The sequence below is a fragment of the Nipponia nippon genome, unplaced genomic scaffold (genome assembly GCF_047370975.1).
Source record: "Nipponia nippon isolate SJK-2023a ecotype South Korea unplaced genomic scaffold, ASM4737097v1 scaffold_10, whole genome shotgun sequence".
NCBI classification, from domain to species: domain Eukaryota; kingdom Metazoa; phylum Chordata; class Aves; order Pelecaniformes; family Threskiornithidae; genus Nipponia; species Nipponia nippon.
In genome coordinates this window covers 38,049,376-38,068,712 of record NW_028262291.1, presented here as the reverse complement: position 1 = coordinate 38,068,712, position 19,337 = coordinate 38,049,376, and the positions used below count along the sequence as shown (strand labels likewise).

The following is a 19,337-nucleotide window of genomic DNA, read 5'->3' as shown; positions in this document are numbered from 1 at the left end:
ACAAAAAAGCAGTACTTCTCTGCTGGATCACCCAGCTGCAGCAACACAATCACTGGAGCTTTTACAGGGGCAGAAGCGAGTAGAGACTTGTGATTTGGAAGAGTCAGCTAGAAAGGGGAAGGAAAGATCAACCTTTTAGCAGCGACTCACTATTAGATCAGTTTATCTGTAACACTAAATTATACCCTCAGGAGCTTAACCAGAAACTGTGTGATGCTAGTTCTTTTTTAATGTACTACTTCATACGTAAATCTTAACTCCATGAAAATTAATGGGAGTCTGGCTATCAGTTTCAGTAAGTCAGGATTTCACTTCTGTACACTAGTGGCATGCAAATAATAAACAACAATGCAGACACCTAGGTGGTTAGGTTTAAATAATAAACAAAAGCTCCAGGTACTGATTTCATTATACTGACAAGTAACATTCTCTAAGTTAAAAGCTCATGTACAAAAACATACACATCCCTAAACTATCTGCTTTTCAGAGGATTCTATGTACAGCAGGAGTATACCAATCTTCTTGGCCTTGTGAGGCAAGCGGCAAGATCTCCTCACAGCAAAGGAGACTCAAGTTAAATTATACATACTTCACACAGCTCATTTTAGAGAAGGAACTTCAGGATTTGTTGACAGACAGGAGATGGCAATGGCTCCCTAAGGACTCATTACTCCATTGTTGGAGGTAAATAGCCTAGGTAAGCAACGAGGGCCCACGCCATCTCAAAATTTAAGCTTCTACAGCCCCTGTGATTTCAACTCTACGCATGGCTGAGCATGCAGATTGTCGAGAAGCAATCATAGCAGCCGGACATACAATATAAAGGATGTAGCTATGGCATAAGAGCACCACTTCAAATGTAGGCTGAGGACCACAAGCTAATCATCCCTGATACAAAGTTTCAGCTTTAATTATTGTCTAACAGTTGAACAGCATTCTGTTATCATTTCTCTCCTGTGGTCCAAAGAACAGCTAGAAGTTAGAAACATAATTTTACCATGAAAGAGTTTTTCTTTTTCAACTTAGTATTTCTATTATCTGACCTCATAATTACAATGTTTTTTCAGGTTTTTAATTCAACAATAAATCATTAATTTACTACAACCAAACCGGGAAGAAGCTGCAATGTATAAGGTAAATAATGTATATTAATCCCATAAAGGATAGAAATTTGAGCTTATATTCTGATTTTGAGTGAAACATTGAAGAAGCAATTGTTTCCCCCACTTTCTCAAGCTAACAATGTGCACTTATAAAACTTACTGAAGGTGAACGTTACTCTTAAAACTTCAAGAAAAATTAGAATCACTGAGGACAAACTGCTTTAACTGCATGACACAAAACCAATTTCAACTATATTCTCATATATATGAGAACTGAAGTTTGTCATATTTTAAAATGTATAGTGGCGCTTAAGTTTTAGTGCTAATTCTTAACAAGATTTAGGTATAGTTAACTATGTAAGTAAAGTAAAACTAAATAAAACTCGATGCTCAATTTTTACAGAGGACCACACTGTGAGGAACCCAAAGATTCCTTCCAAATGTAACCTTCCTCCTTCTCTCACTTCCAATTAAGTATAACACCTTGTGCTGCAGTGGAAGCAATTTGCTTTAGAATGTGGCACAGGTAAGACCAGTACGTAAAGTTACCAAGATTAAAAGTTGAATCTGTTATACGCATACTCTGCAAGTTAATTAGAATTTTAGTCCATAAAGTGTGTCCAGAGAGCAAGGATATCAAAACTGCATCTTATTATTGTGTTACATTACACTGTCTCTGTTATATTACACAGTGCTATATTACACTGTCTCACATGAGCAATGGATACTACTGGAATTTCAGGCACACACATGTTAAAAACAATCAATAACTGCTTCTATTTTAGCTATTACTGAGTAACCTCATTCTGACTCTCTGGGATTTCCACTGAAGAGGGGCATATTTCAAATATAAAAGTATCGTGCATCATACAGGCATCTTTAGCAGCAAGAAAATGGCACTGAAGATAAATATGCATAAGCAGCTTTTTTTTTTTTTATACCTTAGGTTTGCTGCTAGATCATGGAATGTTTTTCTCTCATCATCAAAGCCTCTGAAATACACTCTAAAGGAAAGAAAGCTGATCTACTTATAGATCAACAGAAGGTATGTGAAGAAGGCTTGCTAACAACACTTCCTTTGCATGTAAGTGAGAGCAATTGGTATTGCATCTGGAAAAGCACACTACGCTGAGAAAACTTGCCACTGGCAAAGTTTATGGTATTCATTTGTAATGGTGGATTTAGGGAAATGTACTAAACTAATGCTCATTTACTTGCATAATTATGTGTTTTCTACATAAAACTACAGGCTTTTACCTTGCCAATACTGGCACTGAGTTAATGGAAAACAGGACGAGGCGGGTGTACAAGTATGCCAGCGCTGACGAATGTCAAGCTCAGGTTACAGATTTGCTTCTTGCATTAACATCTGTACAATGTGCCATCTAACGCATTACCCTTCAGACTCTTAAATCTGTTATTTTAAATATTTTCATTGCAGTTTAGCTTTGATTATTAATCTAATAGGCAAAAAGTTAAACTGTATCTTATCTTCTTTGCCACTTGATATGTTAAACAGCCTTCATACCTTAAATCCACTTTAATAAGGCATGCAATTATTAAAGCATTACAGAATGGCCCCAGAGCACACAAGCTCCATTAAATTTGCTTACATCTAATTACGCCTGCCTGAGGCAGGTGAGAAATTGACTCTGATAAGATCTTTCTTTTACCTGTAGCCAAAAAAATTAAAAGGAAAAAAAAAAAACCTCGGAGTGATTTTCTATCTAATTGCTATCTATAAGAATTTATGGTATTCGCTCCTTCAATAAGTAGCCCACAAAGCACTCTTTGTGCACTAACTAGTGCATTTTAAGTTTAAGACTGTAGAATACAAAAGACAAGCCTATCTGGCTTCAGGCATAAGACAGGTCATCAACGATGTCTACTTGTGACATAGTTTTATCTATTATTTAAATCATATATTTTCTTTAAAAAATAATTCTGATGTGGAAAAGCATGTTACATATTCTTTGTGGACTTTCATTTTTAATTCATGTCATCAAAAGCAATGAAGGCATTCTATTTTATGGAAAAATAACGTAAATATAAAAATGTAGTTTACATGGCCTGGAAACTCTTCCTTTAAAAAAGATGTTTGGGTTTTTTTTTCCAACTTAAAAAAAAGAAGTGTTTTATAGTAGAAAACACAGCGTTCAACTCCTATGTATTTGTAACTGGCCTTCAAAAACTCAGGAAAACGCTATTAAATTACATTGCTTGTTACCTATAAGTGAACGAGGGAATGTGGTATTTCTAATCATTCTAATCCCACTAGCAGTCCCAGCAGATCCTAGAGAACAATACAGTGAGAACACCATAGTGATAATGTAAAAACTAGTTAGAAACTATACCAGCTAAAGAGGAACAAATAAATACAAAAAATAAAGAATAAATTAAAAAAAGTTGTGGAATTCATCCAGTCTAAAGGGATTATAATTCAATTCTTAGTTAATATTTAAGGAGAAATTACTTTGTTATAAAGCATTCTTTAAAGACAACAGACATTAGGAATTTGATGTAAAAGTTGCCCAGATAAACCAGCCATTGGACTTCTAAGGCAAGTTTATAAACCACTGTTTTTTAAACATACATCTTTAACCACCGAGCCACTAACACTCTTAATTATAGGAGCCATTCTTTGGTACAATGGACCACAAATCTATAGTCAACCCAAAAAGAAAAGGTCCTTTGGTCACACTTTATGCTTAAGACCTCATTTGATACTCTTAAATGAAAAACTGCAGAGAGGCCTGACATGAATATATTGTACCATTAACATGTTTCTCATGTGCTTCTTAGGGTTATAGAGCATGTCATTCAATAAGCCCTCCTATAAAACTTCGTTTGACCTTATCTTTACATTCAAACAATAAACAAACAGGTTATCTTTCATATTGATTTGCTTCATTATACAAACCTCCTTTTGGCCTCATATAATTACATCTTGTTTGATGTTAATTTGTTGTATTTCTATTAAAACTTTCACGGTTGCTTTAGAATATTGTCTAGCCACCAGTTTCCATCATCTATAAATGATAATACTGTGAACCACTGAATTATGCAGGCATCTTTACTGCAAATCAAAACCAAACTAGAACAAAAAAATTGCAAAAGGAATTCAATGACTATGCTAGGAAGAATTACTTTCCATGTCTCCTCTAAGAATGAATTGCATACAGGTAAATTAATTATTCAGATATCATGACTGGTATTCAGCCATGTAATTTTTTAAAATTGTCTTCATATTAACACTTCTTATCCTAAAATACAGAACAAAATTTCTGGTTTTCTCTGTTATGTTGTGGATTTGTCCATGGGAAGTTTCAGAGACAATATTGCTCAGAATCTGAATACGTACCGAAAGCTGCCACCTTTATGATTATGGCTTGAATGTTAGATGATATAATTTCTTTAAGCAATATTTCCTGGTTCCGACGCCAAAGGTAAGCTAAAGGCTGAAGATTAAGCCTTCTGCAACTTAAAAACAAACAAAAAATTGGATGAAGCCAAGCATTATGCTTTTACACAGCATGATTAATGTAAAATTAAAGAAAATTAATTTCTCTCTTTCCCTACCTTTAAATAATTTTCTTCTATGATTTCAATTACTTTACTATTCCTAAATTTCAGTATATACATTAAGTCTAATATTAAAAAATGAAATAAAATTGTTCTGACTATAATTCACCTGTGCAAGTAAGATGTAAACAGATTTGCACAGGAACAAAAGTAAAACCATGAGAAAATGCATTCCTAAACCTTTAGGGACGCAAACCAATTAATACCTTAGGAAGTGATCACTTTTTATGAACGCAGCTAAGGCAAGAGTTACTGCTCTACGATAAATGTGCCACATGTCACTAGTACAATATGCTGAATTTGTTACACTCAACAAACCTGTGATTTGGATCAACACCCAAGGAAAAGAATCATTCAGGAAAATATATACAGCTTGTGATACAAAGTAACAACTTGTTAGTGTAAATTTAATTATTTGTTTTGATACATATCATATTTAGACAGCATTTGATACACAGTATTTGATTGTTTAGCAAATTAGAGAATCACTAATCTGCACTATTGATAGGTAACCCTTCTGCAAATTGTCAAGTACCATCAGTTGGTGATAAAATGTGTAATGTCTAGTTCCTGAAAAACTTAAACACATTTAACTATGGGACTAGCTCAGAGCACGCAAAAATTATATTTATTTGTCAATTATTGTTTATCTAATATATGGGCTTTCTCCCATACGTTAGATAGACTCACTAGTATTAATGTCAAGACTTTATAGTTAAATGGATGTTTAATGTTGACATGTTAAATCCACAGTTAGCACCCATATAATCTGATTGGTTTTGTTATTACTTTCATGTATTTTAACAGAGCATGAAGTTGTGAAATTAACCGAAATATTTAGCAACTCTGAATGTGATGTAGTTCATTTAGGTGCCTAACTTTAGCTAACAAATTAGCTCAATCCAAGTAACTGGGATGATTTATGTGAAACAACTTTATTGCAAGGGTTGAATCTGCAGGTCAATGTAAAAAATTTTTTACCACTGAGCAACCTTGGGATTAATCAGGTCTGTTTGAAATATTGTGATGTTCTGTCAGTCTTTTGGCTATGGTAAAAAATCTGAAAGCCACAATCAACAAAAGTAATCTTTTCTAAAATATCTAGTAATATGATCAGGCAGTCATTAAAATGTTTTAAGTGTAAGGGAAAAGCAAAAGAAAGGAGCTATTTCTGACTGCAATTTACCTACGTAAAACAAAGAAAACACCCACGCTATGTAACTTGCTGATGTGAGTCGAGTTCACACAGCATTAACTTCACCATTCTTACAGTTCATAACGGATTCCAGATATTTGCTTTTATCATCAACAAATAACCAATGAACTCATGAAATTATTTTTTAACACAAGGTTGTTTTGTATTTCATCAGACATATATAGTGAAAATTTTTTTCCAGACCCAAATCAAATCTTGGCCTATATAACACGTGCAATTCCCATTACATAATTCTTTTTTTAATTAAGACTCTCAGAAGTATCACAATCTATCTAGACTCAATGAGTGTGCACAGTAGAAATGACAAATGAAAGCTCCTGATTGATAACAGATTTTAGATCTTAAGGAAGTAAGGGAAGATATGCACATAAGGATTCTCTTGCATTTAATTCATGATAACAAGTCGCAGAATGTTCCTCTATATTAAAACTCTGTTGAAAAATAGAGGTACTTGACCACAACACTGTCGTCACTGGAACTGAGTGAATTTTCTGTTGAAATCAAAGATCTGAACCTACTCAACTATTTTCATATCAAAACTCTCAGTATTTTCAACAGATCCATGAGAGACCTGAAGAGCAATCCAAAAATCCAGTATAGTCTCTACTGGATTTTTACTAATAAACACACGGTTCCAGGGAAGGCGAAAAAAAAAAAAAGAAAAAAAAAAGAAAAAAAAAAGATACTTACATTAACAAATTGAAGGAATTGGGTATCATAGAACATAAGAAATAAAGCAACTGTCCCTGCTCCAGAATTTTAGTTAGAAAACAAACAAGTAAAGCACTTTCCAGAATATGTGTATTAATAAAGATCAATGTTTTCTTACACATCTTCAACTCGAACTCTCTGGTAGTCAGAAAGAATGGCTCCCACAGATACACCCTCCACTCCTTCTTTGTCCTGAAAAAAGACATGGAATATTAATGATAGCAGTATATGCTGGCCTAAGCAACAGAGATTCAGTAACCCTACTAGCAGATTCAACCAAGAATAAATCTTTTTCCCTGTGTCCAGTAAATGGAACTGAATGGGCTGGAATGCAGGTCTTGCATAGAAGAGAGCAGCACAGCTGACCTACTATGTGGTTATTACTCTAACACGGTAATCTATTCGACTCAAGTACCATTCTACAGAAGAAATAACGAGGATAACTGAAAAGTACCAGATTTAACAGCTTATCCTAAAGTTTTCCTGACATCCTGAAAATTACTTCCAGATCTTTGCTGTAACTGAGGTGTTAGCTATCCCACCTACAAATAAATATCAGCAACATACAATCATGATGATTAATTAAACTGTTAGCATTCGTCACAATATGCAGCACAAGACGATGTGGGATTCATCTTGTTATCCTAACACCAGAACAAGAAAACTCGCAGGCAACTTACTCAATGTCACCTTTTAAAAATTCTGCTATAAAAAAAAAGGTTTTCCAAGACATATTTTCTCTGTTTCATTTCAATTACCTAAGCCAATAGTACTTTATTTTTTCTTGTAAACACACTGACAATGTAACATACGAAAATGCACCTATGTCGTGGTTTAACTCAGCCAGCAGCTAAGCATCACACAGCCGCTCGCTCGCCCTCCCGGTGGGATGGGGGACAGAATCGGAAGGGCAAAAGTAAGAAAACTCGTGGGTTGAGATACAAACAGTTTAATAATTAAAATAAAATAATAATAACAACAACAACAACAACAACAATAATAGCAACAACAACATAGTGAAAAGGAAAACAACAACAAAAAAGAGAGGAACAAAACCCAGGAAAAACAAGTGCTGCAACCGCTTACCACCCACCAACTGATGCCAAGCCAGTCCCCAGGCAGTGACTGATGCCCCCCGGCCAACTCTCCCCAATTTATATACTGAGCATGATGTCATACGGTATGGAATAGCCCTTTGGCCACTTTGGGTCAGCTGTCCTGGCTGTGTCCCCTCCCAGCTTCTTGTGCACCTGGCAGAGCATGGGAAGATGAAAAGTCCTTGACTTAGTGTAAGCACTACTTAGCAACAACTAAAACATCAGTGTGTTACCAACATGATTCTCATACTAAATCCAAAACACAGCACTATACCAGCTACTAGGAAGAAAATTAACTCTATCCCAGCTGAAACCAGGACAACACATTCACAATATTTCATAAGCTCTTGCATTTTTAAGTTGCTTGAGTCCCAATCAACATGCTGAATTTACTTTCTTTTCCTAAAATTTGCTCCAGCTAGACTTTATTTAGTTGTTTTCCTCTCTTAACCAAGGTTGATCATAACTACACAGCATGACTTACCTTCTGGACCTGCTCAGTTAGACAGCAATCCTGTGAAGTTAGCAGCAAGATTTTACCACAAAAATTTCAACTATATACCTAGATACAAATTTCAAAATCAAACCAGTCTTTGCCTGCCATGGTACTGAATTTAAAATTCATTTTCAGTTGCTTATCAATAAAACGATGCAGAAGGTGCTTTATTCATAATTATATTGTAGGCAAAATTTCCTGGTTTATGTCTGTCTGGGATAGTCTTTCCTCAATCTATTATCTTATTCTAATTATTATTATTATTACCTTATTCTAATTGTCACCTCATATTTGCCCAACCAAATTCCTAAGTTATTCATACACATGTATACTTCTGATTTAAGAGTCATTGTATTCATCAAAATTCCTAGCTATAGTAATCTGAAAATTATATCAGTGTTCAATTTATGTACTTCTACATGTCATTAATGGATATATCATTTAATACGGAACTCAGTGCCGAATCATACAGGATTCAGGTTGATGCTTCTCACATATCCAGAAGTAATAGTACTGACAAAAATTAATTTTAGCTTATCCGTCACTTGTTCATTAACCAGTGCTGGTATTGTCATTATTATTACTATTATCCAGCCAATATTCCTTCTGCTTCTCTTTGAGCTTTCTGTGCAACGACATTTCAAGGCTCTTTTCAGAATAAAGACAAATCACAGACATTTCAATTTACTCAACTCACCCATCTAGAATTACATTTCTTAAAAAGTTAACACAGTTATATAAGTACAGTTTTCTTCAAATAAATTTGATAAAATGATTCATGAAGCCTTCTTGGATCTTCAAGTACATCTAAAATGTTTTACCCATACTCCTTTGTTTCATCCAATTTTGATATGCATTTTACCTGTACTGCTAACAATTGCACTGAAGTTGCATTCTTCAAAGTTCTTTCTAGAAAGATTATAAAGTTAAGTCACATAAGTCTTGGAAAACATCACAGCTAAGTATTGTTTGTTTGTATTTTTATGTGAAAAGAATAACACTAACAATGCCTTCAAAATGTGTTCTGTCACAACGTTCAGACATCATTCAACACGTCCAGAAACATTACCTGTATTTCTGCTTATGTGAACAATTGATCACAGGCAACGTATCCTCAAAGGTAATAATCTTGAAGTGGACCATGCACAGGATCTGACACCACGAACCATTATTATTAAACAATTAATACATTAAATATGAACTGTCCCTGTTTCCAAGTCACCACACATCCTTCTGTGTGAAGGAATGAAATAGCCTGCATCCCTTCCTCCTCAACACACTATAATATATTTGTAATGGAATCACAGAATCAGAGTGGCTAAGGCTTCTCACTTTTGCAAACAAACTTGGGACTCCTGCTGTGAAGTATATCCAGACTCTCAGCGACTAGGACAATATATGGTAATAAAACTGAACACAGAATATACATTCTTGCAAAGCATAGTCCTTAACTGTTAACATCCAGAAAATAATTTTGAATTTTCTTACAACCCTCACTTAATTGCGATGCAAAGATAAGCACTCTTTTCTGATCCATGCAAATGTCAACTCTCAGGCTGCCATCACAGCTGCAATTAGTACTACCATCTACTGGAAGAATAACAGGAGTCGAAGGAATCAAATCACATCACTTGACTTTAATATTACAGTACTTTTCTGATAGTGGGTCCATCCACAAGATCAGCCATAAAAATGCATTAATGATTCTCATAGTGAGGTATTTCAGAAAGAACTGGTAAAAAATAATCTATCGGACATACTATTAATGCAAAAATGTAGAGAGGATATGTTTAAGTAATTTTTCTGAAGTCCTTCTAAGAATGAGATGTACAATATCTTTGATTAATAGATTTTTGTCATAAAAAATGGTTCTGTTAATAATAAATAATTTTAAAATCCTACATTTTTAAAATATTTTTTTAAAAAAGGGACTCTTCCCTGCCACAAATTCAAAGACTGAGACATAGCTGAACTTTTGGAAACAGAATGTAGCAATGCAAATAATGCCTGCAGTGGCCCTGAATTTCCTGTCTTAGAGCTCTGAATTTTACCCTTTGGCAAATGATAGTCACTACCATGGAACTAAACTCTGAGATCTTATAGTCTCACAGACAACAAACAGAGATGACCACACTCTGAAATTACTTCTGTACAAGGACTTGGTGTCAAAAGTATCAATTTGAAAATACTGTTATAACACGTTTTTAAGCTTTTATTGGGTATTAGAGCAGCAATAATTTCTAAAAGTGGAAGAGCTTGGAGCTCACCGATTAAGCACAGATTCCCAACATTGTCACTACTTAACAGTATTATTTATTTTTATGCACCTGCCTATTGTGTGTAGTACCATTATGCTGTGAAGGAAAACAAAAAATTTTAAGTTATTCTGAATTTTTATTCTTATTATAATTTTGAACAGTTAAGTTTACAAACTTTTCCAGCATAAAACTGTATTGCCACCAATTTTTATATACAATAGGAGATTTTTTTTTTTTTTTTTTTTTTTTTTTTTGCTAACAGGTTCACCTAAAATATTCAGGGCTTTTCCTGACTATTTCCGTCAAAAAGAAGTGTTCAGCCATAGTGGCTGGATAGAGAATGATATTTCGGAAATGATATTCAGTATATGTTTTCCAAACACTTGAGTAAAGTTCTCATCCAATGTTCTATCACAGAGTTTTTTCTATTTATTTCCTGATTAAAAAAAGAGTGCTCAAATATTCTGGAAAACCAGACACTACAGACCATTTAATAACAACTTTCATTGTTCAGTACGAAGTTATCAGAGGCAAACTATCCCATCAACTAAGTTCAGTAAATAATGTTTTTGAAATATCTGATACAAACAAACACAGGGCTGTACAACTGTTGTCTCACAACTAGATTAATCACCATGGCTACATAAATGCACATATCATACACAATTTTCCATATTCTTTTATCATAGAAACATAGAATGGTTTGAGTTGGAAAGGAACTTAAAGATCACCTAGTCCCACTAGATACTTTGGATACTTTCCACTGGATCAGGTTGCTCAAAGCCCCATCCAACCTGACCTTGAACACTTCCAGGGATGGGGCATCCACAACTTCTCTGGGCAACCTGTTTTATAACACATGCACTTCTCTCTCCTCACCAAAACAAATAATACGCTTACTGTTATCATCATAATATTTATTATAGTGCATTGCAAATCTGTTGTTACCATGACAGTTTCCATTATACATACTGTTCTTTCTCTAAGAAAGGGAAATAAATAGTTGTGTCAGAGATATAAGACGAGAGTAACTGTATCATAAACTTCAAAAAAAGATGTGATGCTCATAATAAACAAATATGCAGTGAAATGAATACCTGTAGGACTTCCTTTCACGATTTCCCAAATACACAGATTCACAGAATCTCCTGTTCATCCATGAAGATGGCAACTGACTTGGCCATTACATTTTTTAACAAGCTAACACAGCAATAAACATGGTATTTTTTTTAATTCATTCTGTTTTTTCAAGTTCTCACAAAATGTATACATCTGCAAAGATACTCAGTAAGAAAACTCCCTCAAATTAAAAAGAAAAGTACCTGGAAGTAGAAACTTAAGTGTCCTGTTCTTATACAAACACAATACTACTTCTATACTAAAATGAAGAACTGCTTCGCAGACCTATTTGTTTGGGATTTTAAAAATTCTAGTCCTGAATCCTAGGAACTTTCAAAATGATCCTATGGTAAAGGAATTAAAAAAGCCATTGTAATCTTTAAGGTCACAGAACTTCTATTAAACAACTGTTGGAATAATGGCCCAAACTTGAAATTTAAATATCAAGCAGATTCTAATAGGTTTTGTTTTGAGGTTTGCGGGTTGTTTTTTTTTTTTTCAATTATACATAACTATAACACATTTAGAGGGTGAATGTGCATGTGTATGAATGCATATATATACACACACACATAAACATATATGTGTGTATATATATGTACATATGTATACAATATATCTTGAAGGTAGTAACAAAAGAACAGAAGACTGTCATGGGCTGCTTGCTTACAAGCTACATTACATCTGATTTAAATAATCATATACAAGATGTTCTGCACTTATTCTACTTTATTTCCTTTGATAATACGTAAGTTTTGATCATCTTTTGAAGCGGCAGTACATTGTGTCATTTTTCACTTGTGGTTAGCATTCACGTTTAAAGACTTTTGACAGGGAGCTATTCACCACCATCACTTTTCATTTAGTTCTTCTGATGGTAAAGAGCAAATATAAACTTCCATCACTGTCCAGACAGCAGCTTCCACAAGGAGAAACATCAATATACTTAATAAATGCTTTGAAATGGGAGAACTAGTTAATATACTTACATACCATGAAATGGAATAAATTCAATCCCCCTATTCTGTACGGTTCAACAAATCAAGGTTGGAGTGGCACAAATTCAAGAAATAAGAAGATTTGAAGGGAAGAAGGATGGAGTATGAGGTGGAACAGAAAAAAACTACGGTCTAACAACCTTCATAAATTCCTCATCTGGGCAAAGTTTACATAAAGCCTTGCTGCACAGTGTATTCAGCTCAGCACTTGAAGCATGCAAAGAGTACTAACTGAAAACTAGTTCTTCACTGGATTTACTGTTTGGTATTGAGAGAGTTATTGGACATTTTGCAAACAGATAGGATTTTGTTTCATTCAGAGCTGATCGTGGTTAGCAGAGAGTCAATCCCAGAATCAATGGTGCCAGGTCTCAGATACCACACTTCACCTTTTAATGTGGAATCTGATCATGTTTGGTACCATAAAAAGCATGTTCACAAAACTGCAGTCCCAGCATGGGTAGAGCAGGCTGACATCTGCAGGCTAAATATCAGGGATCTGCACTGAACTCAAAAGCCAAGGAAGCAAATTTAGGAAAATTCTGGAGGAAAGATGTTAGGTGCTGTATTATATAAAAAGTAATAGGGAACAGAAAAATGTTCAAGGACAGTTAATATGGAAGGGTTTTTTTTTTCTTTTTTTTTTTTTTGTTATTATTAAAGAAAACGTCGTGTGCTGTTAATTTAAGAGATTTTTTAAGCCAGGTAAAACTAATATGTTGCTAGTGCAATAGGTTAGTCTAAAGTAAAAATAAATTGCTTCTCTGAACTATTTGGATAATACAGAAAACACTTATACTCAGTACAGTATACTCTGTCACAAAGTATTACATCACGAAGTATGTAATGTATACATAAAAACAGATGCTAAACAGATGTATACAGATGCTAACAACTTTTTATTTTCCATATGACTTTTTAAAACTTATTTTTCCCCTTCAAAACTACCAAAATTGCTCATTTTAAAAGGCAGGTATAAAAAACAACTTTTAAAAGCATCTAAACAACACATTTTTTAGCAGCAGTATACAGCATTTCTATGTACATAAGATAATTATTAGTTATGTTTTAACTGTAAGTGAAATTATGTCATTATTACATGTCTTGTTATAACCATTAATGTATTGCTGTTCGTAACATTCACGAAGAATAATCTTCATAAACAATTGTGTTAGAACAGCAAATCGATCTTTGCAACTGTAACTGTACTAAAATGTACAATTTATGTTTAAAGCTTCATAGTTTTAAAGTTATATGTATTTTTAAGCAGTTTAATGAATAACACAATTCAAAACCGCTGCTCTCCATATATCATAAATTACTTTTAGCTGTATTTTCTACCAGAAAGTAGTATAAAAAATTAAACAGTTTTGTGAAAGCTCCAAAACATCAGTGCCATGAGTATGCTTACTGTTATGCTGTTGTTAAGGTGGCTCTGCAATACCCATGTACAATACTGACATACTGGTTCACAGCTGAAGTAAAATATAAACAGAAACATAAGAGTAATTTATGCTAGTACACTGTGATTTCAATTTTGCTCTTTTTTTTTTTTTATTTCAGTGACTGAAATTCTATTAAGGATAATGATGGTAATTTGAGGAATGTCTACATATGCATTGTAGCATACAATACTGGTAGAAGTATTCTACTAGTAAGTAGAATATGCATTGCAGCAGTATTAGTACAGAGCTTTTCTTTAATTTCATATTTTAATGTCTTTACCTGACCCTCTCAGAGTTCAGCAAAAAGAAAATTAGTGCTAATATTTTCAATTTAATTAGTATATTACATGCACTGTAATTATTAGTGGGAAATGTTACATTAATGAATGTAAAAGTTAGCTGTAAATTACCTCGGAGTTATTATCAATTTCCCAAGTTACTGCTCCTTAAGATAACTCTCTCCCTATGGTCCTTCCGGTAATTTTTCTTTGCCTGATAAACATGATGATTAAACAGCACACAGTGCAAACCTTTGATACTTTTTAAATTAAATCCATGCCCAGCCTAAGGGCTGTGTCTGATTTCAACTAAATGTGTCAGTTAATCAGATAAAAATTATCAGCAACTCAAAGAAACAGCAGCCTTAGGCTTCATCAGTGCCAGAGAAAGCTGAACAAAATAAGACATACAGACAATATCACATTATGAGTAAAGGTTACTGCTAAGCATATCCCTGCACAGAACTATTTACCACCTTAATAATATCTATCTTAAATGAAATATTGCATACAACAGCCAAAATAATATCAAAGGAAGAAAAAGGAAGTGCTAGACCTGCGCCTATATATGCCTGTTCACGTGTACTGCAAGGAAACTAGGACACTCCCGTTCAGAAAAATGCAGAATATCCCTAAAAATGTACTGTTTAGAACAGATCTATGTAAAGAAACTGAAGTATAAATAGCTGAAGAATGGTTAAACTAGCTTTAATTTTTAACATTTGCTTCACAGCTTTGCCACAACAGAGTTCATTTTATGACCAAGATATAAAATAGATTATCTCTAAATGAAATTGTCTTTCCAATTGATATCCTCCTAGAAGCTTGCATAAATAACAGAAAACTGTTACACATGCTTCAATTAAAGTTTAAGGTCATTTGCATCTAAATAATGATTATCAGTTATTTGCAAAACTTCAAATTAAAACACAAGATATTTGCATGTGTGTGATTGACAACATATACGTTAGTAACGGGACTTTCAGGCTTCTGCAATTATTTGAGTAGAAAATTCTTAAATACGAGTTTTGCCTTATGATTTGTGAAGCATTCTAAGATCACTGATTATACTGATTTCAAACAGAGTAGGTGATTTTTCTAAGCTTTGATATGTCTGTCAGAGGCAGCTGCAAGTAATCAAAGACAGTATGGAAATATGCCTGAGACATAGGGATATAATAACTCCCCTTCAAATTGAAAAACTGCTGTTTGGTAAGGTTTTGCAGACTAGCTATGAATCACATAGTCTTGCAGATCACTACACATCATCTGGGACTTTCCTGTCTTCCACTTAGAGACCTCAAAGCACATTTATCTCATGCCTTCATTCCTCAGGTAGAAGTAGTTCCAAAAACAGGGGTGGAAATTAATTTAATGTGGATTCATATGAAATCCCTGTGTGAACACTTTCATTAAGAACTTCGGTAGTCTTTACTGTGTTTAGCTTAACTCACTTCAAAAGTAAATTACTTTTGAATAATAGTATCTATACAAGTTGATAATACTACAAACTAATTCACTTTAAAAGCTAATTAGATTCATTTTTATGAATGTCCTGCATAGGGCACAGACAGACACACCACCACCTTTAAGAGTAACTGATGGCCTAACTTTAAGAGTTTTACAAATACAATTATTGAAATATTGCTAGAAAACACACACAGAAAATCTATTAATTCAGTGTAGGAGGGCATTCACCAGCTCTCAGTCACTACTTTCAGTATCTAATCACAATCTCATAATAACCACATTTAATTAGTGCATGGCCCTCTTGCTACCTGGAAGCACCAAAGATTCAAGGAGACGGCGCAGGGGTATGTTTGTATGCACAGGAGCACATGCACACACCACTGCAAATGAAAAAGGAGAGCGAGCGAGAGAGAAATACCATTCTCAAAGTCTAATATCAAACAGAAGTATATTGAATTACTGCAGTTCAAAAGGCTAGAATTAAATTCTAAATAGTAGAAACAGAAAACCAGGGAAATCTTCCACTATGGTCATACATCACACAATAAACGCAGGTTTTCCTGATATACTGATTCTCTGCTTAGCTGCATTTACGAAGTGAACAATTAGTCTTAGGAATTACAAATCATTCATTATTGAATTTTTTTTTATGTTATCTCATATATTAACTATTTTCATAGAATACAAGCAAGTTGAGATATCTTTTTAGTTATCACACTATTTCACAAGAATATTTTTCTAAATTATTTAATTTAGATTGACTGACTCATTTTTTCCAATAAAAATGTCATGCTAAAAACAATGCATTTAGTAAAATTTAATATAGCTAGATATACCTATCAAAAAAACTAGAATACTAAAATAAAAATCAATAGACTTATCCATTATTCTAAAGCTTACCTAAGGACTTTTCTACAGAACTGTAATTTTTTGTTTTCTTTATACAAGTCAACTGATTGCATAAGAGGCCTACGTGCCATTAACAGAAGCTACAAAGTCTTTGACAGGGAGACAATGGTCTACAGCTGAAGAAAAAAAAAAATTAAAAAAATTGCTTTTGTGCAGAGATTTGGTTTCACATAAATGTCTACTTCACCTTTGGGACTTCCAACTCTTAAATGTTCAAATAATTACAGAGCAAACTTGCCTGCAGACACTTCTTTCAGGAAATCTTATTTATAAAATTACCTCAACAAAGACTGATTACTTAATTTGATAACCAAATTTAGCATGAACAGTCAACTCCAGATTGAATAAAAGACATTAACATCGTAACGACAAGATGCCAGTGAACAACTACAAAACAGACAAGTAACCATACATATTTCTGTTCCCATGCTAGATTGAATATTGTAAGTGTTGGTGATTGTAAGTGTCACTATTTTGCAATCAACAGCAATTATATCAACAGCCATTACATGAAAGACAAAGCAAATTTATAAACACTTCTTACACATTTATCTAGAATTAGTAGTCAAGAACTGTGATTTAAATTTAAAAACTAGGTTTTTAAGATACCAACATATACAATTATTGTGGCTTCTTCAGAATGAAAAAAAAAAAGAAAAAAAGTCTTTGCCTTGTGAAGGTAGGTACTGGCCTATATTATTATGTTCCAGATCAATGTCTTGCTGAAGACAAATCACTTGGTAGATCAAGAAAAAGAAGGTCAAAGGAACATTAGCTTCTATGTTTCTAGTCAAGAGAAGATTCATGATTTAGATAATGCAACTCAGTCCACTTGCATCACACACTCTGACTTCAGACAAAGTAGAATTTCACTCTTGGATTTCTTTTTTAAATAGTATCTTTAACAAACCGTAAGATAACCAAAAGCCAGCCTTGATAAACTAAGTTCTTAATATATACACAAGCTTTTTTTCCTTGTTCTCCATTAGCTTTTGACCACATAGCCTCCACGTGGACCAACTGCTAGATGCTAATGGCAATCGACCCCTCCACAACGAAGACCAACAAGACAGAGATCCAGTACAGCATCTACAAAACAAACCCTGAACAGACTCTACAGCTTGCTCTGGTTACCCGAGGTATGCAGCATGGTTTGGATAATTCAACTCATTAACAGAATTCCACTAAGGGAAGCTACTCTAGGAAAATGTCATACAAGAATTAACTGTCTAGCCTCATTTATTTCTACGTGAGTATTGCCAAAGCAATGTTATTTCATTAAGTATTTCAAAACACATGCTGGCAAATACTGAGGCACATAAGTAACTTCATTCACATTACTAATTCTGTGAGGAAACTGTTCTTTTTGCACAAGTAAAACCATAGGCATGACGGGACAAGATTCTGAGTTTTCCTTTTGTTGTCCTCTTACCATATACAACAGGACAAGACTCAGAACCATGGAAGAAAAACATGTCTTAAATGAAAATAAGCTATTTTATCTATCAGAAAGAAATCTTCTATTCCTCCCTTATGTTTCCTTGTAAAGAATATAGCTTCCTGAGAACAAAGAAATTTTTTTTATTTATTTTTCTAAAATTAACTCATATACTGTAATGTAACATTAAAGTAAAATAGTTGCCTGCTTATTGTAACATTTTCTAAATCATATAAGAATTTCAGAATAAATAAGTCAATTTTATTGTCACTAACAAGTATGACAAGTAGGAATGTTTACGTACACTTAGATAACATTCTCCCATGTACTGCAGCTAAGAACATCTTTCAAAACCGCACTTCATATTTACGAAACCTATTTAACGTGCATCTGTACACACACACACACAGATATACATGCACTCTCACATCACCACTGAGCTCTAGTTACTTTAAAAGTAAAAAAGGACTTTTAAGAATACGACCATTTGCTTATATTTTTCTTCTGACTTAAACTTCAAAGAACTGTATAAAACTTTACCTCTTAGACGATATCTTTTCATAACACTAAATGTTGAGATCTTTGTAACTTCCATTATTTGTAGGAAAGAGCTACTAAAAGTATTTATAAATCATATACTCCATCAAAATGTAACTGTCAAACTTAGCATTACAGCAACTAGCCTTGAAGAAATAGCATCTGGAGCATACTGTACAGGAGCAAAATACCACATTCTGTAAGAGGAAATGAACTTCCACTTAAGGTTGACTGACATGTAAAAGTATTCAATGCAATATTTGAACAAGGCATGCAAACATTGTCAAAAGTGTTCATTACTACTTGCCTGAAATGTTGATCACATTCAGTAATTTTAAGTACTTGAGTAAAAAATATCTCATAGGATAGACAGTCCCTTGAAGACAAAGCTGAAATTTCATCAGTAAGTCTGAAGATTCTTAACTTAGACTTTTACAAATAGTTAATTCACGTCTGCATCACTGCTGAGTCATGTCATCTGATAACATGAACATGATTTATATAAATAATGCACAATGTGCAGATTCAAAATATTTGCAATCATTCCTGATTTGTCACAAAAACTATAATGCTGAAGTATGTGTAGAGTAATTGACTGATTAATAAATTCAAAATTTTTAACTGTTCATGGACAACTTACAAGAAACCCTGTTGCTTTCACTTTCTTCATAGTTTTTTTT

The 19,337-nt window shown here is 33.7% G+C and overlaps 1 protein-coding gene across 1 annotated transcript in view; it reads right to left on the bottom strand.

The window, feature by feature from the left end:
- DPH6 (diphthamine biosynthesis 6) overlaps positions 1-19,337 on the bottom strand; it is a 214,869-nt gene that overhangs the window by 158,059 nt on the left and 37,473 nt on the right. Inside the window, exons 4-5 of the mRNA XM_087746813.1 lie at positions 6,731-6,804; positions 4,465-4,583 (exon numbers count right to left, since the gene is read on the bottom strand). Of these exons, the coding sequence (XP_087602939.1) occupies positions 4,465-4,583; positions 6,731-6,804 (193 nt within the window). The remainder of the gene's footprint in view (positions 1-4,464; positions 4,584-6,730; positions 6,805-19,337) is intronic.